At 40.6% G+C, this 25,494-nt stretch overlaps 1 protein-coding gene across 4 annotated transcripts in view; it reads right to left on the bottom strand.

Moving 5' to 3' along the window:
- Positions 1-9,735: 9,735 nt before the first annotated feature.
- Positions 9,736-25,494, bottom strand: part of mctp2b (multiple C2 domains, transmembrane 2b) — a 194,403-nt gene continuing 178,644 nt past the window's right edge. For all 4 annotated transcript variants that reach the window (XM_071400323.1, XM_071400321.1, XM_071400322.1 and 1 more), the window contains 8 exons: positions 24,763-24,837; positions 24,552-24,671; positions 21,500-21,613; positions 20,852-20,893; positions 18,617-18,726; positions 13,438-13,547; positions 13,123-13,220; positions 9,736-10,820 (listed from right to left, as the gene is read on the bottom strand). In XM_071400323.1, the coding sequence (XP_071256424.1) occupies positions 10,746-10,820; positions 13,123-13,220; positions 13,438-13,547; positions 18,617-18,726; positions 20,852-20,893; positions 21,500-21,613; positions 24,552-24,671; positions 24,763-24,837 (744 nt within the window). In that variant the 3' untranslated portion in view covers positions 9,736-10,745. The remainder of the gene's footprint in view (positions 10,821-13,122; positions 13,221-13,437; positions 13,548-18,616; positions 18,727-20,851; positions 20,894-21,499; positions 21,614-24,551; positions 24,672-24,762; positions 24,838-25,494) is intronic.

The raw sequence follows: 25,494 nt of genomic DNA, 5'->3' as shown, positions 1-25,494 counted from the left end.
CGAAGTGGAGGTGTTGTTTCCTACCTTCACCACCTGGGGGCGGCCCGTCAGGAAGTCCAGGACTCAGTTGCACAGGGTGGTGGGGTACTGTTGTATTGTAGGGTGGTGGGGTACTGTTGTGTTGTAGGGTGGTGGGGTACTGTTGTGTTGTAGGGTGGTGGGGTACTGTTGTGTTGTGTTGTAGGGTGGTGGGGTACTGTTGTATTGTAGGGTGGTGGGGTACTGGTGTGTTGTGGGGTGGTGGGGTACTGTTGTGTTGTAGAGTGGTGGGGTACTGTTGTATTGTAGGGTGGTGGGGTACTGTTGTGTTGTGTTGTAGGGTGGTGGGGTACTGTTGTGTTGTAGGGTGGTGGGGTACTGTTGTATTGTAGGGTGGTGGGGTACTGTTGTGTTGTAGGGTGGTGGGGTACTGTTGTATTGTAGGGTGGTGGGGTACTGTTGTGTTGTGTTGTGTTGTAGGGTGGTGGGGTACTGTTGTGTTGTGTTGTGTTGTAGGGTGGTGGGGTACTGTTGTGTTGTAGGGTGGTGGGGTACTGTTGTGTTGTATTGTAGGGTGGTGGGGTACTGTTGTGTTGTAGGGTGGTGGGGTACTGTTGTGTTGTGTTGTAGGGTGGTGGGGTACTGTTGTATTGTAGGGTGGTGGGGTACTGTTGTGTTGTGTTGTAGGGTGGTGGGGTACTGTTGTATTGTAGGATGGTGGGGTACTGTTGTGTTGTAGGATGGTGGGGTACTGTTGTGTTGTAGGGTGGTGGGGTACTGTTGTGTTGTGTTGTAGGGTGGTGGGGTACTGTTGTGTTGTAGGGTGGTGGGGTACTGTTGTGTTGTAGGGTGGTGGGGTACTGTTGTGTTGTATTGTAGGGTGGTGGGGTACTGTTGTGTTGTAGGGTGGTGGGGTACTGTTGTATTGTAGGGTGGTGGGGTACTGTTGTGTTGTAGGGTGGTGGGGTACTGTTGTATTGTAGGGTGGTGGGGTACTGTTGTGTTGTAGGGTGGTGGGGTACTGTTGTATTGTAGGGTGGTGGGGTACTGTTGTATTGTAGGGTGGTGGGGTACTGTTGTGTTGTATTGTAGGGTGGTGGGGTACTGTTGTGTTGTAGGGTGGTGGGGTACTGTTGTGTTGTGTTGTGTTGTAGGGTGGTGGGGTACTGTTGTGTTGTGTTGTGTTGTAGGGTGGTGGGGTACTGTTGTGTTGTAGGGTGGTGGGGTACTGTTGTGTTGTATTGTAGGGTGGTGGGGTACTGTTGTGTTGTAGGGTGGTGGGGTACTGTTGTGTTGTGTTGTAGGGTGGTGGGGTACTGTTGTATTGTAGGGTGGTGGGGTACTGTTGTGTTGTGTTGTAGGGTGGTGGGGTACTGTTGTATTGTAGGATGGTGGGGTACTGTTGTGTTGTAGGATGGTGGGGTACTGTTGTGTTGTAGGGTGGTGGGGTACTGTTGTGTTGTGTTGTAGGGTGGTGGGGTACTGTTGTGTTGTAGGGTGGTGGGGTACTGTTGTGTTGTAGGGTGGTGGGGTACTGTTGTGTTGTATTGTAGGGTGGTGGGGTACTGTTGTGTTGTAGGGTGGTGGGGTACTGTTGTATTGTAGGGTGGTGGGGTACTGTTGTGTTGTAGGGTGGTGGGGTACTGTTGTATTGTAGGGTGGTGGGGTACTGTTGTGTTGTAGGGTGGTGGGGTACTGTTGTATTGTAGGGTGGTGGGGTACTGTTGTATTGTAGGGTGGTGGGGTACTGTTGTGTTGTAGGGTGGTGGGGTACTGTTGTATTGTAGGGTGGTGGGGTACTGGTGTGTTGTGGGGTGGTGGGGTACTGTTGTGTTGTAGAGTGGTGGGGTACTGTTGTATTGTAGGGTGGTGGGGTACTGTTGTGTTGTGTTGTAGGGTGGTGGGGTACTGTTGTGTTGTAGGGTGGTGGGGTACTGTTGTATTGTAGGGTGGTGGGGTACTGTTGTGTTGTAGGGTGGTGGGGTACTGTTGTATTGTAGGGTGGTGGGGTACTGTTGTGTTGTGTTGTGTTGTAGGGTGGTGGGGTACTGTTGTGTTGTGTTGTGTTGTAGGGTGGTGGGGTACTGTTGTGTTGTAGGGTGGTGGGGTACTGTTGTGTTGTATTGTAGGGTGGTGGGGTACTGTTGTGTTGTAGGGTGGTGGGGTACTGTTGTGTTGTGTTGTAGGGTGGTGGGGTACTGTTGTATTGTAGGGTGGTGGGGTACTGTTGTGTTGTGTTGTAGGGTGGTGGGGTACTGTTGTATTGTAGGATGGTGGGGTACTGTTGTGTTGTAGGATGGTGGGGTACTGTTGTGTTGTAGGGTGGTGGGGTACTGTTGTGTTGTGTTGTAGGGTGGTGGGGTACTGTTGTGTTGTAGGGTGGTGGGGTACTGTTGTGTTGTATTGTAGGGTGGTGGGGTACTGTTGTGTTGTATTGTAGGGTGGTGGGGTACTGTTGTGTTGTAGGGTGGTGGGGTACTGTTGTATTGTAGGGTGGTGGGGTACTGTTGTGTTGTAGGGTGGTGGGGTACTGTTGTATTGTAGGGTGGTGGGGTACTGTTGTGTTGTAGGGTGGTGGGGTACTGTTGTGTTGTGTTGTGTTGTAGGGTGGTGGGGTACTGTTGTGTTGTGTTGTGTTGTAGGGTGGTGGGGTACTGTTGTGTTGTAGGGTGGTGGGGTACTGTTGTGTTGTATTGTAGGGTGGTGGGGTACTGTTGTGTTGTAGGGTGGTGGGGTACTGTTGTGTTGTGTTGTAGGGTGGTGGGGTACTGTTGTATTGTAGGGTGGTGGGGTACTGTTGTGTTGTGTTGTAGGGTGGTGGGGTACTGTTGTATTGTAGGATGGTGGGGTACTGTTGTGTTGTAGGATGGTGGGGTACTGTTGTGTTGTAGGGTGGTGGGGTACTGTTGTGTTGTGTTGTAGGGTGGTGGGGTACTGTTGTGTTGTAGGGTGGTGGGGTACTGTTGTGTTGTAGGGTGGTGGGGTACTGTTGTGTTGTATTGTAGGGTGGTGGGGTACTGTTGTGTTGTAGGGTGGTGGGGTACTGTTGTATTGTAGGGTGGTGGGGTACTGTTGTGTTGTAGGGTGGTGGGGTACTGTTGTATTGTAGGGTGGTGGGGTACTGTTGTGTTGTAGGGTGGTGGGGTACTGTTGTATTGTAGGGTGGTGGGGTACTGTTGTATTGTAGGGTGGTGGGGTACTGTTGTGTTGTAGGGTGGTGGGGTACTGTTGTGTTGTAGGGTGGTGGGGTACTGTTGTATTGTAGGGTGGTGGGGTACTGTTGTGTTGTAGGGTGGTGGGGTACTGTTGTGTTGTAGGGTGGTGGGGTACTGTTGTGTTGTAGGGTGGTGGGGTACTGTTGTGTTGTAGGGTGGTGGGGTACTGTTGTGTTGTAGGGTGGTGGGGTACTGTTGTATTGTAGGGTGGTGGGGTACTGTTGTATTGTAGGGTGGTGGGGTACTGTTGTGTTGTAGGGTGGTGGGGTACTGTTGTGTTGTAGGGTGGTGGGGTACTGTTGTGTTGTAGGGTGGTGGGGTACTGTTGTGTTGTAGGGTGGTGGGGTACTGTTGTGTTGTAGGGTGGTGGGGTACTGTTGTGTTGTAGGGTGGTGGGGTACTGTTGTGTTGTAGGGTGGTGGGGTACTGTTGTGTTGTAGGGTGGTGGGGTACTGTTGTGTTGTAGGGTGGTGGGGTACTGTTGTGTTGTAGGGTGGTGGGGTACTGTTGTGTTGTAGGGTGGTGGGGTACTGTTGTGTTGTAGGGTGGTGGGGTACTGTTGTGTTGTAGGGTGGTGGGGTACTGTTGTGTTGTATTGTAGGGTGGTGGGGTACTGTTGTGTTGTATTGTAGGGTGGTGGGGTACTGTTGTGTTGTAGGGTGGTGGGGTACTGTTGTGTTGTAGGGTGGTGGGGTACTGTTGTGTTGTAGGGTGGTGGGGTACTGTTGTGTTGTAGGGTGGTGGGGTACTGTTGTGTTGTAGGGTGGTGGGGTACTGTTGTGTTGTAGGGTGGTGGGGTACTGTTGTGTTGTAGGGTGGTGGGGTACTGTTGTGTTGTAGGGTGGTGGGGTACTGTTGTGTTGTAGGGTGGTGGGGTACTGTTGTGTTGTAGGGTGGTGGGGTACTGTTGTGTTGTAGGGTGGTGGGGTACTGTTGTGTTGTAGGGTGGTGGGGTACTGTTGTGTTGTAGGGTGGTGGGGTACTGTTGTGTTGTAGGGTGGTGGGGTACTGTTGTGTTGTAGGGTGGTGGGGTACTGTTGTGTTGTAGGGTGGTGGGGTACTGTTGTGTTGTAGGGTGGTGGGGTACTGTTGTGTTGTAGGGTGGTGGGGTACTGTTGTGTTGTAGGGTGGTGGGGTACTGTTGTGTTGTAGGGTGGTGGGGTACTGTTGTGTTGTACGGTGGTGGGGTACTGTTGTGTTGTAGGGTGGTGGGGTACTGTTGTGTTGTAGGGTGGTGGGGTACTGTTGTGTTGTAGGGTGGTGGGGTACTGTTGTATTGTAGGGTGGTGGGGTACTGTTGTGTTGTAGGGTGGTGGGGTACTGTTGTGTTGTAGGGTGGTGGGGTACTGTTGTATTGTGTTGTGGGGTGGTGGGGTACTGTTGTGTTGTAGGGTGGTGGGGTACTGTTGTATTGTAGGGTGGTGGGGTACTCTTGTGTTGTAGGGTGGTGTGTACTGTTGTATTGTAGGGTGGTGGTGTACTGTTGTGTTGTATTGTAGGGTGGTGGGGTACTGTTGTGTTGTAGGGTGGTGGGGTACTGTTGTGTTGTAGGGTGGTGGGGTACTGTTGTGTTGTAGGGTGGTGGGGTACTGTTGTATTGTAGGGTGGTGGGGTACTGTTGTGTTGTAGGGTGGTGGGGTACTGTTGTGTTGTAGGGTGGTGGGGTACTGTTGTGTTGTAGGGTGGTGGGGTACTGTTGTATTGTGTTGTGGGGTGGTGGGGTACTGTTGTGTTGTAGGGTGGTGGGGTACTGTTGTATTGTAGGGTGGTGGGGTACTCTTGTGTTGTAGGGTGGTGTGTACTGTTGTATTGTAGGGTGGTGGTGTACTGTTGTGTTGTATTGTAGGGTGGTGGGGTACTGTTGTGTTGTAGGGTGGTGGGGTACTGTTGTGTTGTAGGGTGGTGGGGTACTGTTGTGTTGTAGGGTGGTGGGGTACTGTTGTGTTGTAGGGTGGTGGGGTACTGTTGTGTTGTAGGGTGGTGGGGTACTGTTGTGTTGTAGGGTGGTGGGGTACTGTTGTGTTGTAGGGTGGTGGGGTACTGTTGTGTTGTATTGTAGGGTGGTGGGGTACTGTTGTGTTGTAGGGTGGTGGGGTACTGTTGTGTTGTAGGGTGGTGGGGTACTGTTGTGTTGTAGGGTGGTGGGGTACTGTTGTGTTGTAGGGTGGTGGGGTACTGTTGTATTGTAGGGTGGTGGGGTACTGTTGTGTTGTAGGGTGGTGGGGTACTGTTGTGTTGTAGGGTGGTGGGGTACTGTTGTGTTGTATTGTAGGGTGGTGGGGTACTGTTGTGTTGTATTGTAGGGTGGTGGGGTACTGTTGTGTTGTAGGGTGGTGGGGTACTGTTGTATTGTAGGATGGTGGGGTACTGTTGTGTTGTGGGGTGGTGGGGTACTGTTGTGTTGTAGGGTGGTGGGGTACTGTTGTGTTGTAGGGTGGTGGGGTACTGTTGTGTTGTAGGGTGGTGGGGTACTGTTGTATTGTAGGGTGGTGGGGTACTGTTGTGTTGTAGGGTGGTGGGGTACTGTTGTATTGTAGGGTGGTGGGGTACTGTTGTATTGTAGGGTGGTGGGGTACTGTTGTGTTGTAGGGTGGTGGGGTACTGTTGTGTTGTAGGGCGGTGGGGTACTGTTGTGTTGTAGGGCGGTGGGGTACTGTTGTGTTGTAGGGTGGTGGGGTACTGTTGTGTTGTAGGGTGGTGGGGTACTGTTGTGTTGTGTTGTAGGGTGGTGGGGTACTGTTGTGTTGTAGGGTGGTGGGGTACTGTTGTGTTGTATTGTAGGGTGGTGGGGTACTGTTGTGTTGTAGGGTGGTGGGGTACTGTTGTGTTGTAGGGTGGTGGGGTACTGTTGTATTGTGTTGTAGGGTGGTGGGGTACTGTTGTGTTGTCGGGTCGAATAGTTGTGTGGAAGCTAGGTAGCGAGGTAGCAGACAGCCTGGTAGCTTGGTGGGTGGGTTGTGTGGTAGCTAGTTAGAACATGACTGAATGCCTGGTAGCTTGGTGGGTGGGTGGTGTGGTACCTGGGTAGCAGATAGCCTGATAGCTGGGTGACAGACAGACATAGACAGATAGCCAGTCAGAGACAGACAGTCAGATAGACTGTAAAAGTATCCGTTGAGTTAAATCATGCTGTGTTTATTGTATGGAGAGAGAAACTCTTCATCTGTGGTCCTCATTCAGAAATAACACCAATACATGACATCAGGTGTTTAAATATGGACATATTGGTCCCATAGCATTCAGCAACATGAGCATGTTCAGGACCATCAGGAAGGTAGAGGGAAGAAACATTTCAGTCAAACAGCCAAGACACACAATATTACACATTCAGTGTGAAGGTTAGGCATTGTATAACATGTAGTACATCAAATAATACATATAGTATTAAAGCTTTTTACCTGCTATACTGTATATAATGATAGGAGAAATGTTGAGGGTCTTGAATGTTTACATGATACTGTATATAATGAGGATAGGATAAATGTTGAGGTCTTGAATGTTTACATGATACTGTATATGATGAGGATAGGAGAAATGTTGAGGGTCTTGAATGTTTACATGATACTGTATATGATGGGAATGAGGATAGGAGAAATGTTGAGGTATTGAATGTTTACATGATACTGTATATAATGAGGATAGGAGAAATGTTGAGGGTCTTTAATGTTTACATGATACTGTATATAATGAGGATAGGAGAAATGTTGAAGGTCTTGAATGTTTACATGATACTGTATATAATGAGGATAGGAGAAATGTTGAGGGTCTTGAATGTTTACATTATAGTGTATATAATGAGGATAGGAGAAATGTTGAGGTATTGAATGTTTACATGATACTGTATATGATGAGGATAGGAGAAATGTTGAGGGTCTTGAATGTTTACATGATACTGTATATAATGAGGATGAGGATAGGAGAAATGTTGAGGGTCTTGAATGTTTACATGATACTGTATATGATGAGGATGAGGATAGGAGAAATGTTGAGGATCTTGAATGTTTACATGATACTGTATATGATGAGGATAGGAGAAATGTTGAGGGTCTTGAATGTTTACATGATACTGTATATGATGGGAATGAGGATGAGGAGAAATGTTGAGGTATTGAATGTTTACATGATACTGTATATAATGAGGATAGGAGAAATGTTGAGGGTCTTGAATGTTTACATGATACTGTATATGATGGGAATGAGGATAGGAGAAATGTTGAGGGTCTTGAATGTTTAAATGATACTGTATATGATGAGGGTAGGAGAAATGTTGAGGGTCTTGAATGTTTACATGATACTGTATATAATGAGGATAGGAGAAATGTTGAGGGTCTTGAATGTTTACATGATACTGTATATGATGAGGGTAGGAGAAATGTTGAGGGTCTTGAATGTTTACATGATACTGTATATGATGAGGGTAGGAGAAATGTTGAGGGTCTTGAATGTTTACATGATACTGTATATAATGAGGATAGGAGAAATGTTGAGGGTCTTGAATGTTTACATGATACTGTATATGATGGGAATGAGGATGAGGAGAAATGTTGAGGTATTGAATGTTTACATGATACTGTATATAATGAGGATAGGAGAAATGTTGAGGGTCTTGAATGTTTACATGATACTGTATATGATGAGGATGAGGATAGGAGAAATGTTGAGGGTCTTGAATGTTTACATGATACTGTATATGATGAGGATGAGGATAGGAGAAATGTTGAGGGTCTTGAATGTTTACATGATACTGTATATGATGAGGATAGGATAAATGTTGAGGGTCTTGAATGTTTACATGATCCTGTATATAATGAGGATAGGAGAAATGTTGAGGGTCTTGAATGTTTACATGATACTGTATATGATGAGGATAGGAGAAATGTTGAGGGTCTTGAATGTTTACATGATCCTGTATATAATGAGGATAGGAGAAATGTTGAGGGTCTTGAATGTTTACATGATACTGTATATGATGAGGATGAGGATAGGAGAAATGTTGAGGGTCTTGAATGTTTACATGATACTGTATATGATGAGGATAGGATACATGTTGAGGGTCTTGAATGTTTACATGATCCTGTATATAATGAGGATAGGAGAAATGTTGAGGGTCTTGAATGTTTACATGATACTGTATATGATGAGGATAGGAGAAATGTTGAGGGTCTTGAATGTTTACATGATCCTGTATATAATGAGGATAGGAGAAATGTTGAGGGTCTTGAATGTTTACATGATACTGTATATGATGAGGATGAGGATAGGAGAAATGTTGAGGGTCTTGAATGTTTACATGATACTGTATATGATGGGAATGAGGATAGGAGAAATGTTGAGGGTCTTGAATGTTTACATGATCCTGTATATAATGAGGATGAGGAGAAATGTTGAGGGTCTTGAATGTTTACATGATACTGTATATGATGAGGATGAGGATAGGAGAAATGTTGAGGTATTGAATGTTTACATGATACTGTATATAATGAGGATAGGAGAAATGTTGAGGGTCTTGAATGTTTACATGATACTGTATATGATGAGGATGAGGAGAAATGTTGAGGGTCTTGAATGTTTACATGATTCTGTATATAATGAGGATAGGAGAAATGTTGAGGGTCTTGAATGTTTACATGATACTGTATATAATGAGGATAGGATAAATGTTGAGGGTCTTGAATGTTTACATGATACTGTATATGATGAGGATGAGGAGAAATGTTGATGGTCTTGAATGTTTACATGATACTGTATATAATGAGGATGGGAGAAATGTTGAGGGTCTTGAATGTTTACATGATACTGTATATAATGAGGATAGGAGAAATGTTGAGGGTCTTGAATGTTTACATGATACTGTATATGATGAGGATAGGAGAAATGTTGAGGGTCTTGAATGTTTACATGATACTGTATATAATGAGGATAGGAGAAATGTTGAGGGTCTTGAATGTTTACATGATACTGTATATGATGAGGATGAGGAGAAATGTTGAGGTTCTTGAATGTTTACATGATACTGTATATGATGAGGATGAGGAGAAATGTTGAGGTTCTTGAATGTTTACATGATACTGTATATGATGAGGATGAGGAGAAATGTTGAGGTTCTTGAATGTTTACATGATACTGTATATGATGAGGATAGGAGAAATGTTGAGGGTCTTGAATGTTTACATGATACTGTATATGATGAGGATGAGGAGAAATGTTGAGGTTCTTGAATGTTTACATGATACTGTATATGATGAGGATAGGAGAAATGTTGAGGGTCTTGAATGTTTACATGATACTGTATATGATGAGGATAGGAGAAATGTTGAGGGTCTTGAATGTTTACATGATACTGTATATAATGAGGATAGGAGAAATGTTGAGGGTCTTGAATGTTTACATGATACTGTATATAATGAGGATAGGAGAAATGTTGAGGTATTGAATGTTTACATGATACTTCTGATTTTAGATATGAGGGGGGGGGTTGTACACTGAGGACCAAGTAACATCTCAATATGGTGCATTCTATAAAGAAAGTCTAATCCAGAAATATTGATTATTATTGATTATTATTTCATTATCTGTAAAAACACATTTCAACCTGATCTAGATTTACAGCAGAAAGAACGGTAGAATAAGACATTAGATATCTACTGACGGGCTAAAGCAGCTGTTGATTCATTCATATCTCTCTCTTAACAATATAAAAAGATCATATTCTGAAACTTTAACAACTACAATTGTTGATACTTTCAACAGAAATACATTTTAGTCAGAAAAGTCAGAAAAGTGGAGAAGAACAAATCAGGATAAAACTGTTTTTGATTCAAAAGTATCTTACAATAAACAAAGATAAGGTAACAATATTATGAAAAGTGTTGAGGCCGTCTTGATGTAGAGTAGATGGAAACCATGCTGGTGATCTTTAGCCTGCTGGTTTTACAATATCCATGTCTGACTGCTAATATACACTGAACACAAATACAAACACAACATGTAAAGTGTTGGTCCCATGTTTCATGAGCTGAAATAAAAGATCCCAGAAATGTTCCATACGCACAAGAAGCTTTTACATCCCTCTATTAGTGAGTTGCCAAGATAATCCATCCATCTGTATTCCTGCCCCGTCATGTGAAATCCATTGATTAGGACTGAAAGAATTCATTTAAATTGACTGATTTTCTTCTATGAACTGTAAGTCAGTAAAATCTTTGAAATTGTTGCATGTTTCTTTGCCATTTTGTTCAGTATAGATGCCATGTAGCAGAAGCTTTTATCCCAAAGAGACTTAGTTATGCGTGTATACGTTTTATACATATGGGTGATCTCAGGAATTATACCCACTATCCTGGCACAGCAAATGCCATGTTCTACAACCCGAGCTACAGAGGACCTGTAACTCAGGAGCAGTTTTCTAACTAACTCTGAACATAGAGGAACGTGATCCAGATATGGCCTGCATTTCCTCCACTATACGCCCAGTTTCACACAGGGCACAACAGTCTGAGGCGGCCACAGTGTGCATGGCCATGTCTTCCATTGGGAACCATCACTCCTCCATCACCTCCTCTCGATGGTTCTCTTCCTCCTCAGAGGACTCTGGGCGCTCCAAGTCTTCAGCTCACTGTACTGCACCTACACACAGAGGAATATAGCCTGGTATCATTCATAACAGCAGAGCTGCAGGGCTACAGTGTCTGAGGTCATACTACCAGTTGAGGTCACAGTAGCTCTCAACTAGTGTTGTAAAATTCTGCTAAACTTCCCCAATTGGAGGATTCACACATTTCCTGTTTATTCCCTCCTGAATCCATGAATCTTCCAACAGATTTCCCCCAAAAAACTACAACTTTTGGCAAAGTTAACAGAATTTTGCAACCCTACTCTCAACTCTGTGGTGACAATAGTCACAGAGGTGATCAACTCTGTGGTGACAATAGTCACAGATGTTAGCAACTCTGTGGTGACAATAGTCACAGAGGGGATCAACTCTGTGGTGACAATAGTCACAGATGTTATCAACTCTGTGGTGACAATAGTCACAGAGGGGATCAACTTTGTGGTGACAATAGTCACAGAGGGGATCAACTCTGTGGTGACAATAGTCACAGAGGGGATCAACTCTGTGGTGACAATAGTCACAGAGGGGATCAACTCTGTGGTGACAATAGTCACAGAGGGGATCAACTCTGTGGTGTCTTCGCTCGGCAACTGAAAGGCACCTAACCCTAACACCTTGTATAATCCACAAGGGATGTTAGGGAGGAAACATCATAACAGAAATTAGACCGGGCTATAATTACACAGGCAACAACCAGGTAACATAGAAACAACCTGAGGGGTTTACAGCAGAAAGCAGCGCTGAAAGACTAGAGGTTTACTGGCTTCCTGAATCTGATCTAGAGGTTTACTGGCTTCCTGAATCTGATCTAGAGGTTTACTGGCTTCCTGAATCTGATCTAGAGGTTTACTGGCTTCCTGAATCTGATCTAGAGGTTTACTGGCTTCCTGAATCTGATCTAGAGGCTATAACCTGTAATACTAGAGGTTTACTGGCTTCCTGAATCTGATCTAGAGGTTTACTGGCTTCCTGAATCTGATCTAGAGGTTTACTGGCTTCCTGAATCTGATCTAGAGGCTATAACCTGTAATACTAGAGGTTTACTGGCTTCCTGAATCTGATCTAGAGGTTTACTGGCTTCCTGAATCTGATCTAGAGGTTTACTGGCATCCTGAATCTGATCTAGAGGTTTACTGGCTTCCTGAATCTGATCTAGAGGTTTACTGGCTTCCTGAATCTGATCTAGAGGCTATAACCTGTAATACTAGAGGTTTACTGGCTTCCTGAATCTGATCTAGAGGTTTACTGGCTTCCTGAATCTGATCTAGAGGTTTACTGGCATCCTGAATCTGATCTAGAGGTTTACTGGCTTCCTGAATCTGATCTAGAGGTTTACTGGCATCCTGAATCTAATCTAGAGGTTTACTGGCTTCCTGAATCTGATCTAGAGGCTATAACCTGTAATACTAGAGGTTTACTGGCTTCCTGAATCTGATCTAGAGGTTTACTGGCTTCCTGAATCTGATCTAGAGGTTTACTGGCATCCTGAATCTGATCTAGAGGTTTACTGGCTTCCTGAATCTGATCTAGAGGCTTACTGGCATCCTGAATCTGATCTAGAGGTTGACTGGCTTCCTGAATCTGATCTAGAGGCTTACTGGCATCCTGAATCTGATCTAGAGGTTTACTGGCTTCCTGAAATCTGATCTAGAGGTTGACTGGCTTCCTGAATCTGATCTAGAGGCTTACTGGCATCCTGAATCTGATCTAGAGGTTTACTGGCATCCTGAATCTAATCTAGAGGTTTACTGGCTTCCTGAATCTGATCTAGAGGTTTACTGGCATCCTGAATCTGATCTAGAGGTTTACTGGCTTCCTGAATCTGATCTAGAGGCTTACTGGCATCCTGAATCTGATCTAGAGGTTGACTGGCTTCCTGAATCTGATCTAGAGGCTTACTGGCATCCTGAATCTGATCTAGAGGTTTACTGGCTTCCTGAATCTGATCTAGAGGTTTACTGGCTTCCTGAATCTGATCTAGAGGCTATAACCTGAAAAGGGTAATTCCACCCCTTTTTAAACTCCTCTTCATTATGTCCAGCACCACACCAGTGTCTACATATGTGAATAACGACACATTTCTATGTTCTGTAGTTACAAACATAAGAAGAAAAGGTCCTTTAAAAGTGCACTGGATGACATCATCACATATGCAGGGTGTGACTTCTCATGCAGAGTTTCTACATTGACATGTGATAACTTTCCAGGCAGGAAGAGCATTATCCGGCTCCCCGGCAATCTCACAGTCTTCCTAAATCACTGTTTTATCTGTTGAAAAGTGGTGGGATTGCCCTTTAACCTTCTATAGACACTTACCTTGTGGACATCTGAAGGAACTCTCCTCAGGAAATCAAACACCTCATTGTTGTCGATGGCGTACGGAGCCCGTAATTTCTTGGTGAATTTATTAATTCCTGAAAACAGACATTCAGGAGAAGCTAAATAAAACAGTCTGTATAAACCAGTAATCTGGGTGGATCTGATGCAGCTATAATTCAATAAAAAGGAAAAGGAACAAGTGTATGATCCTGTATTGTTTTGGTGTATTTGATATGATGACCTCATGAAATCAATTGACATGGAAATGGACAGAAGTTCTAGATATCTTAACAAAAGAGAACATGCCCTTACCCCATACTAGAAGGATATATCGTACAGGGATGAAGTATGTCAGAACTGTTACTGTCACCAGGATCAGGAAGGCTAAGTTGGAGAGGAACGGTACTGACCAGTTAAAGGTGCTGAGGAAGAGGACACAAATACATATTCATATTGAGGAGAAACACAATACATATTCATATTGAGTAGAAACACAATTCATATTGATTAGAAACACAATACATATTCATATTGAGTAGAAACACAATACATATTCATATTGAGTAGAAACACAATACATATTCATATTGAGGAGAAACACAATACATATTCATATTGAGGAGAAACACAATACATATTGAGTAGAAACACAATACATATTCATATTGAGTAGAAACACAATACATATTCATATTGATTAGAAACACAATACATATTCATATTGAGTAGAAACACAATACATATTCATAGAGGAGAAACACAATACATATTCATATTGATTAGAAACACAATACATATTCATATTGATTAGAAACACAATACATATTCATATTGAGGAGAAACACAATACATATTCATATTGAGGAGAAACACAATACATATTCATATTGATTAGAAACACAATACATATTCATATTGAGGAGAAACACAATACATATTCATATTGAGGAGAAACACCATACACATTCATATTGAGTAGAAACACAATACATATTCATATTGAGTAGAAACACAATACATATTCATATTGAGGAGAAACAAAATACATATTGAGTAGAAACACAATACATATTCATATTGAGTAGAAACACAATACATATTCATATTGATTAGAAACACAATACATATTCATATTGATTAGAAACACAATACATATTCATATTGAGTAGAAACACAATACATATTCATATTGATTAGAAACACAATACATATTCATATTGAGTAGAAACACAATACATATTCATATTGAGGAGAAACACAATACATATTCATATTGAGGAGAAACACCATACATATTCATATTGAGTAGAAACACCATACATATTCATATTGAGGAGAAACACAATACATATTCATATTGAGTAGAAACACAATACATATTCATATTGATTAGAAACACAATACATATTCATATTGATTAGAAACACAATACATATTCATATTGAGGAGAAACACAATACATATTCATATTGAGGAGAAACACAATACATATTCATATTGAGGAGAAACACAATACATATTGAGTAGAAACACAATACATATTCAGATTGAGTAGAAACACAATACATATTCATATTGATTAGAAACACAATACATATTGATTAGAAACACAATACATATTCATATTGATTAGAAACACAATACATATTCATATTGAGGAGAAACACAATACATATTCATATTGAGGAGAAACACCATACATATTCATATTGATTAGAAACACAATACATATTCATATTGATTAGAAACACAATACATATTCATATTGAGGAGAAACACAATACATATTCATATTGATTAGAAACACAATACATATTCATATTGATTAGAAACACAATACATATTCATATTGAGGAGAAACACAATACATATTCATATTGAGGAGAAACACAATACATATTCATATTGAGGAGAAACACAATACATATTCATATTGATTAGAAACACAATGCATATTCATATTGATTAGAAACACAATACATATTCATATTGAGGAGAAACACAATACATATTCATATTGAGGAGAAACACAATACATATTGAGTAGAAACACAATACATATTCATATTGAGTAGAAACACAATACATATTCATATTGATTAGAAACACAATACATATTGATTAGAAACACAATACATATTCATATTGATTAGAAACACAATACATATTCATATTGAGGAGAAACACAATACATATTCATATTGAGGAGAAACACCATACATATTCATATTGATTAGAAACACAATACATATTCACATTGAGTAGAAACACAATACATATTCATATTGAGGAGAAACACAATACATATTCATATTGATTAGAAACACAATACATATTCATATTGATTAGAAACACAATACATATTCATATTGAGGAGAAACACAATACATATTCATATTGATTAGAAACACAATACATATTCATATTGATTAGAAACACAATACATATTCATATTGAGGAGAAACACAATACATATTCATATTGAGGAGAAACACAATACATATTCATATTGAGGAGAAACACAATACATATTCATATTGATTAGAAACACAATGCATATTCATATTGATTAGAAACACAATACATATTCATATTGAGGAGAAACACAATACATATTCATATTGATTAGAAACACAATACATATTCATATTGAGGAGAAACACAATACATATTCATATTGAGTAGAAACACAATACATATTCATATTGAGGAGAAACACAATACATATTCATATTGAGGAGAAACACAATACATATTCATATTGATTAGAAACACAATACATATTCATATTGATTAGAAACACAATACATATTCATATTGAGGAGAAACACAATACATATTCATATTGAGGAGAAACACCATACATATTCATATTGAGTAGAAACACAATACATATTCATATTGATTAGAAACACAATACATATTCATATTGAGTAGAAACACAATACATATTCATATTGAGGAGAAACACAATACATATTCATATTGATTAGAAACACAATACATATTCATATTGAGTAGAAACACAATACATATTCATATTGAGTAGAAACACAATACATATTCATATTGATTAGAAACACAATACATATTCATATTGATTAGAAACACAATACATATTGATTAGAAACACAATACATATTGATTAGAAACACAATACATATTCATATTGATTAGAAACACAATACATATTCATATTGAGGAGAAACACAATACATATTCATATTGAGGAGAAACACAATACATATTCAAATTGAGGAGAAACACAATACATATTCATATTGAGGAGAAACACAATACATATTCATATTGAGGAGAAACACAATACATATTCATATTGAGGAGAAACACAATACATATTCATATTGAGGAGAAACACAATACATATTCATATTGAGGAGAAACACAATACATATTCATATTGAGTAGAAACACAATACATATTCATATTGATTAGAAACACAATACATATTCATATTGATTAGAAACACAATACATATTCATATTGATTAGAAACACAATACATATTCATATTGAGGAGAAACACAATACATATTCATATTGAAGAGAAACACCATACATATTCATATTGAGTAGAAACACAATACATATTCATATTGATTAGAAACACAATACATATTCATATTGAGTAGAAACACAATACATATTCATATTGAGGAGAAACACAATACATATTCATATTGATTAGAAACACAATACATATTCATATTGATTAGAAACACAATACATATTCATATTGAGTAGAAACACAATACATATTCATATTGAGGAGAAACACAATACATATTCATATTGATTAGAAACACAATACATATTCATATTGATTAGAAACACAATACATATTGATTAGAAACACAATACATATTCATATTGATTAGAAACACAATACATATTCATATTGAGGAGAAACACAATACATATTCATATTGAGGAGAAACACAATACATATTCATATTGAGGAGAAACACAATACATATTCATATTGAGGAGAAACACAATACATATTCATATTGAGGAGAAACACAATACATATTCATATTGAGGAGAAACACAATACATATTCATATTGAGGAGAAACACAATACATATTCATATTGAGGAGAAACACAATACATATTCATATTGAGGAGAAACACAATACATATTCATATTGATTAGAAACACAATACATATTCATATTGAGGAGAAAGACATTACATATTCATATTGAGTAGAAACACAATACATATTCATATTGATGAGAAACACAATACATATTCATATTGAGTAGAAACACAATACATATTCATATTGAGGAGAAACACAATACATATTCATATTGAGGAGAAACACAATACATATTCATATTGAGTAGAAACACAATACATATTCATATTGAGTAGAAACACATTACATATTCATATTGAGGAGAAACACAATACATATTCATATTGAGTAGAAACACAATACATATTCATATTGAGGAGAAACACAATACATATTCATATTGAGGAGAAACACAATACATATTCATATTGAGGAGAAACACAATACATATTCATATTGATTAGAAACACAATACATATTCATATTGAGGAGAAAGACATTACATATTCATATTGAGGAGAAACACAATACATATTCATATTGAGTAGAAACACAATACATATTCATATTGATGAGAAACACAATACATATTCATATTGAGGAGAAACACAATACATATTCATATTGAGGAGAAACACAATACATATTCATATTGAGTAGAAACACAATACATATTCATATTGAGTAGAAACACATTACATATTCATATTGAGGAGAAACACAATACATATTCATATTGAGTAGAAACACAATACATATTCATATTGAGGAGAAACACAATACATATTCATATTGAGGAGAAACACAATACATATTCATATTGATTAGAAACACAATACATATTCATATTGATTAGAAACACAATACATATTCATATTGAGGAGAAACACAATACATATTCATATTGAGTAGAAACACAATACATATTCATATTGAGGAGAAACACAATACATATTCATATTGAGGAGAAACACAATACATATTCATATTGATTAGAAACACAATACATATTCATATTGATTAGAAACACAATACATATTCATATTGAGGAGAAACACAATACATATTCATATTGAGGAGAAACACCATACATATTCATATTGAGTAGAAACACAATACATATTCATATTGAGGAGAAACACAATACATATTCATATTGAGTAGAAACGTGATAAAACATTATTGCAGGAATATAACACACTATCTAATTATTCTATATTTCAATGATAAAACTAAGTAATTGACATGCACAAACCAGAACCATGTACAGAATAAATGGATGGACAATTAAAATAAATACATGTCAAAACCACAACACCGTGACAAATCAACATTTATGGACAATTAAAATAAATAAATGTCTAATTCAGACTAAAATGCTCACTTCTTAATTCTCTCCCCGAAGCATGCGATTTCCTCCAACAGGTTTTGGACAGTGATGACAGTCTCTTGAACCATGTGAATTTTTTCCATCAAACCTCTCTTCTCGGATTCCTACAACATTAAAGGACCAGTCAGTTGTACATGTCTTTAGATTCCTCCAACATTAAAGGACCAGTCAGTTCGACATGTCTTTAGATTCCTCCAACATTAAAGGACCAGTCAGTTCTACATGTCTTTAGATTCATCCAACATTAAAGGACCAGTCAGTTCAACATGTCTTTAGATTCCTCCAACATTAAAGGACCAGTCAGTTCGACATGTCTTTAGATTCCTCCAACATTAAAGGACCAGTCAGTTCTACATGTCTTTAGATTCCTACAACATTAAAGGACCAGTCAGTTCTACATGTCTTTAGATTCCTCCAACATTAAAGGACCAGTCAGTTCGACATGTCTTTAGATTCCTCCAACATTAAAGGACCAGTCAGTTCTACATGTCTTTAGATTCCTCCAACATTAAAGGACCAGTCAGTTCTACATGTCTTTAGATTCCTCCAACATTAAAGGACCAGTCAGTTCTACATGTCTTTAGATTCCTACAACATTAAAGGACCAGTCAGTTCTACATGTCTTTAGATTCCTCCAACATTAAAGGACCAGTCAGTTCTACATGTCTTTAGATTCCTCCAACATTAAAGGACCAGTCAGTTCTACATGTCTTAGATTCCTACAACATTAAAGGACCAGTCAGTTCAACATGTCTTTAGATTCCTCCAACATTAAAGGACCAGTCAGTTCTACATGTCTTTAGATTCCTCCAACATTAAAGGACCAGTCAGTTCTACATGTCTTTAGATTCCTCCAACATTAAAGGACCAGTCAGTTCTACATGTCTTTAGATTCCTCCAACATTAAAGGACCAGTCAGTTCAACATGTGTTTAGATTCCTCCAACATTAAAGGACCAGTCAGTTCAACATGTCTTTAGATTCCTACAACATTAAAGGACTAGTCAGTTCAACATGTGTTTAGATTCCTACAACATTAAAGGACCAGTCAGTTCAACATGTCTTTAGATTCCTCCAACATTAAAGGACCAGTCAGTTCTACATGTCTTTAGATTCCTACAACATTAAAGGACCAGTCAGTTCAACATGTCTTTAGATTCCTCCAACATTAAAGGACCAGTCAGTTCTACATGTCTTTAGATTCCTCCAACATTAAAGAACCAGTCAGTTCAACATGTCTTTAGATTCCTACAACATTAAAGGACCAGTCAGTTCGACATGTCTTTAGATTCCTACAACATTAAAGGACCAGTCAGTTCGACATGTCTTTAGATTCCTACAACATTAAAGGACCAGTCAGTTCAACATGTCTTTAGATTCCTACAACATTAAAGGACCAGTCAGTTCTACATGTCTTTAGATTCCTCCAACATTAAAGAACCAGTCAGTTCAACATGTCTTTAGATTCCTCCAACATTAAAGGACCAGTCAGTTCTACATGTCTTTAGATTCCTCCAACATTAAAGGACCAGTCAGTTCTACATGTCTTTAGATTCCTCCAACATTAAAGGACCAGTCAGTTCTACATGTCTTTAGATTCCTCCAACATTAAAGGACCAGTCAGTTCTACATGTCTTTAGATTCCTACAACATTAAAGGACCAGTCAGTTCAACATGTCTTTAGATTCCTACAACATTAAAGGACCAGTCAGTTCTACATGTCTTTAGATTCCTCCAACATTAAAGAACCAGTCAGTTCAACATGTCTTTAGATTCCTACAACATTAAAGGACCAGTCAGTTCGACATGTCTTTAGATTCCTCCAACATTAAAGGACCAGTCAGTTCTACATGTCTTTAGATTCCTACAACATTAAAGGACCAGTCAGTTCGACATGTCTTTAGATTCCTCCAACATTAAAGGACCAGTCAGTTCTACATGTCTTTAGATTCCTACAACATTAAAGGACCAGTCAGTTCGACATGTCTTTAGATTCCTCCAACATTAAAGGACCAGTCAGTTCTACATGTCTTTAGATTCCTACAACATTAAAGGACCAGTCAGTTCTACATGTCTTTAGATTCCTCCAACATTAAAGGACCAGTCAGTTCGACATGTCTTTAGATTCCTACAACATTAAAGGACCAGTCAGTTCGACATGTCTTTAGATTCCTCCAACATTAAGGAAGAGAACAGAAAGGAAATGAAACCTAATGGGAAACTATGCTACCTTTTCATCTTCATCGTCTTCATCGCCCAAGTCCATATTCTCCTAGAAAGAAAAGATGAGTAGAGTGAAGGATAGGAAATGCCCAGACCCGGTTCACCATATTAATCCAGACATTATTATGAGCTGTCCTCCCCTCAGCAGTTCTATAATCTAGGGGATAGTGGTAATAGTTCTAGAATCTAGGAGATAGTTGAAATAGTTCTAGAATCTAGGGGATCGTGGTAATAGTTGTAGAATCTAGGGGATCGTGGTACTAGTTGTAGAATCTAGGGGATCGTGGTACTAGTTGTAGAATCTAGGGGATAGTGGTACTAGTTGTAGAATCTAGGGGATAGTGGTAATAGTTGTAGAATCTAGGGGATAGTAGTACTAGTTCTAGAATCTAGGGGATAGTGGTAATAGTTGTAGAATCTAGGGGATAGTAGTAATAGTTCTAGAATCTAGGGGATAGTGGTAATAGTTGTAGAATCTAGAGGATAGTGGTAATAGTTGTAGAATCTAGGGGATAGTAGTACTAGTTCTAGAATCTAGGGGATAGTGGTAATAGTTGTAGAATCTAGGGGATAGTGGTAATAGTTGTAGAATCTAGGGGATCATGGTAGTAGTTCTAGGGGAATAGGACTGTTTGGAGCGAGGCTCTGTACTGACCAGGTCCTGGTTGGCCCGTCCAGATGCAATCTGAAGATAGTTCCATGTTATGAGCAGAACCAGACAGAGAGGCAACATGTAGAACTCCCAATGCCACACCGCCAGCAGGAATATCTAGAGGAAGAGATGAGAGGACAGGAGAGAAGAGGAGAGGAGGAGAGAAGTAGGATAGGAGAGAGGGGAGCGGAGTAGGGAAGGAGATGAGGGGAGAGGAGTAGGGGATGAGAGGGGAGGAGGAGAAGAGAGGAGCGGGGAGGAGTGGGGGAAGAGAGGAGAGGAGAGGCAGGGACGAGAGGGAAGGAGAGAAGAGGAGGGGAAGAAAAGAGAGGAGGAGAGGGGAGGAGAGAAAATGAGAGAAAAGGAGGGGAAGAGGAGATGAAGAGAAGAGTAAAGGAGGAGAGGAGAAGGAAGGGGAGAGGAGGAGAGGGGAGGAAGGGAGTAGGGAGGGGGAAGAGGAGGGGAGAGGAGGAGAGGGGAGGAAGGGAGTAGGGAGGGGAGATGAGAGGAGGAGGAGGGGAGAAGTAGGGGAGGAGGGGAGAGGAAAGGAGAGAAGCAGAGGAAAAGAGAAGAGGAGAGGAAAGGAGAGGAGTAGGGGGGGAGAGGAGGGGAGGAGAGGAGGAAAGAGGAGAGGAAAGGAGTGGAGAACAGGGGAGGAGTAGGAGGAGAGGAGAGAAGAAGAGTAGGGAGGGGAGATGAGAGGATGAGTACAGGAGAGAAGGAGTACAGGGGAGGAGTAGGGGAGAGAAGAGGCGGATGGGAGAGGAGGGGAGGAGAGGAGAAACTGATAAAGGGTCACTTCATTAATTGAACGTCAAATACATGACATATACTGTATTTACCATACACTCAATCTCTTCTTCTCCTCTAGTGGAACCATTCTACACTGTATCTGAGGGCTGAGGCTAGATCCTACCCTCTCACAGTACATATACTGTATTTACCATACACTCCATCTCTTCTTCTCCTCTAGTGAGACCATTCTACACTGTAGCTGAGGGCTGAGGCTAGATCCTAACCTCTCACAGTACATATACTGTATTTACCATACACTCCATCTCTTCTTCTCCTCTAGTGGGACCATTCTACACTGTAGCTGAGGGCTGAGGCTAGATCCTAACCTCTCACAGTACATATACTGTATTTACCATACCATCTCTTCTTCTCCTCTAGTGAGACCATTCTACACTGTAGCTGAGGGCTGAGGCTAGATCCTACCCTCTCACAGTACATATACTGTATTTACCATACCATCTCTTCTTCTCCTCTAGTGAGACCATTCTACACTGTATCTGAGGGCTGAGGCTAGATCCTAACCTCTCACAGTACATATACTGTATTTACCATACACTCAATCTCTTCTTCTCCTCTAGTGGAACCATTCTACACTGTATCTGAGGGCTGAGGCTAGATCCTATCCTCTCACAGTACATATACTGTATTTACCATACCATCTCTTCTTCTCCTCTAGTGGAACCATTCTACACTGTAGCTGAGGGCTGAAGGTAGATCCTAACCTCTCACAGTACATATCTATAGCAGGGGCTAGAATCTGTCCTCTCACAGTACATATCTAAAGCAGGGGCTAGATCCTAACCTCCCACAGTACATATCTATAGCAATGGCTAGATGCTAACCTCTCACAGTACATATCTATATCAGGGGCTAGATCCTGTCCTCTCACAGTACATATCTATAGCAGGGGCTAGAATCTGTCCTCTCACAGTACATAACTATAGCAGGGGCTAGATCCTGTCCTCTCACAGTACATATATATAGCAGGGGCTAGATCTTATCCTCTCACAGTACATATCTATAGCAGGGGCTAGAATCTGTCCTCTCACAGTACATATCTATAGCAGGGGCTAGATCTTATCCTCTCACAGTACATATCTATATCAGGGGCTAAAATCTGTCCTCTCAGTACATATCTATAGCAGGGGCTAGATCCTATCCTCTCACAGTACATATCTATAGCAGGGGCTAGATCCTGACCTCTCACAGTACATATCTATAGCAGGGGCTAGATCCTACCCTCTCACAGTACATATCTATAGCAGGGGCTAGATCTTATCCTCTCACAGTACATATCTATAGCAGGGGCTAGAATCTGTCCTCTCACAGTACATATCTATAGCAGGGGCTAGAATCTGTCCTCTCACAGTACATATCTATAGCAGGGGCTAGAATCTGTCCTCTCACAGTACATATCTATAGCAGGGGCTAGATCCTACCCTCTCACAGTACATATCTATAGCAGGGGCTAGAATCTGTCCTCACAGTACATATCTATATCAGGGGCTAGATCCTGTCCTCTCACAGTACATATCTATAGCAGGGGCTAGACCCTGACCTCTCACAGTACATATCTATAGCAGGGGCTAGAATCTGTCCTCTCACAGTACATATCTATAGCAGGGGCTAGATCCTATCCTCTCACAGTACATATCTATAGCAGGGGCTAGAATCTGTCCTCTCACAGTACATATCTATAGCAGGGGCTAGATCCTAACCTCCCACAGTACCTGAAACAGTGGAGTTATTGAAGTTAGTTCCAAGAAAGCTGCTTGTGAAAAGGAGTGAGCGGCTGAATGGCAGGCTAGCTGGTGCAGCAAAACACATCACAGCATTGATTCACATTATCACTGAGCGAGAGAGAGAGAGAGAGACAGAGAGAGAGACAGAGAGAGAGACAGAGAGAGAGACAGAGAGAGAGACCGAGAGAGAGAGACCGAGAGAGAGAGACCGAGAGAGAGAGACCGAGAGAGAGAGACCGAGAGAGAGAGAGAGAGAGAGAGAGAGAGAGAGAGAGAGAGAGAGAGAGAGAGAGAGAGAGAGAGAGAGAGAGAGAGAGAGATAATTCAAGGAGAGGCTGACTGCTACAGAGACAGAGAGAGAGAGATTCCCATATTGAGAACACCAATTGACTTGAAATGGGGAACCCCCTGCTAGGAATTGTGGTTGTATGGGAGAAACTGCAGCTGGTGCTGCTACACTACAGTACATCTAGTTTGGTAATGCTACGTGTAGATGTTGAAAAGGGTGAATGCCTCACCAGGAAGGCTATGAGACTCCTCTGGAAACTCTCCCACTGGAAACAGCTCCTGATGTACTGGAATGTGGACTGCACTGCTCTGTATAGGTTACGCACGCGGAGCACGTTCCGCGCCAAGATCTGGAAGGAATACAGAAATACACGTTAAAAAGATGCTACCAACAAAATGTCTGCCTGTTACACAATATTTTAACTATGGAGATTCATTTACCTTTTTAGAAAACTTTGGATTGTCTTCCAAGAATTTCTTCTCCTTTGGTTTAAATGTTCTGATAGCTGCTCTGACCTAAAAACACAGAGAGAGATGGAGACACAGGTTGTTCCTGTTTAAATGGAGAGATGGAGACACAGGTTGTTCCTGTTTAAATGGAGAGATGGAGACACAGGTTGTTCCTGTTTAAATGGAGAGAGATGGAGACACAGGTTGTTCCTGTTTAAATGGAGAGAGATGGAGACACAGGTTGTTCCTGTTTAAATGGAGAGATGGAGACACAGGTTGTTCCTGTTTAAATGGAGAGAGAGATGGAGACACAGGTTGTTCCTGTTTAAATGGAGAGATGGAGACACAGGTTGTTCCTGTTTAAATGGAGAGATGGAGACACAGGTTGTTCCTGTTTAAATGGAGAGATGGAGACACAGGTTGTTCCTGTTTAAATGGAGAGAGAGATGGAGACACAGGTTGTTCCTGTTTAAATGGAGAGATGGAGACACAGGTTGTTCCTGTTTAAATGGAGAGAGGGATGGAGACACAGGTTGTTCCTGTTTAAATGGAGAGAGAGATGGAGACACAGGTTGTTCCTGTTTAAATGGAGAGAGAGATGGAGACACAGGTTGTTCCTGTTTAAATGGAGAGATGGAGACACAGGTTGTTCCTGTTTAAATGGAGAGAGATGGAGACAAAGGTTGTTCCTGTTTAAATGGAGAGATGGAGACACAGGTTGTT

This window comes from Salvelinus alpinus, chromosome 5 (genome assembly GCF_045679555.1).
Source record: "Salvelinus alpinus chromosome 5, SLU_Salpinus.1, whole genome shotgun sequence".
Lineage (NCBI taxonomy): Eukaryota > Metazoa > Chordata > Actinopteri > Salmoniformes > Salmonidae > Salvelinus > Salvelinus alpinus.
This window is presented reverse-complemented; position numbering and strand designations above follow the sequence as displayed.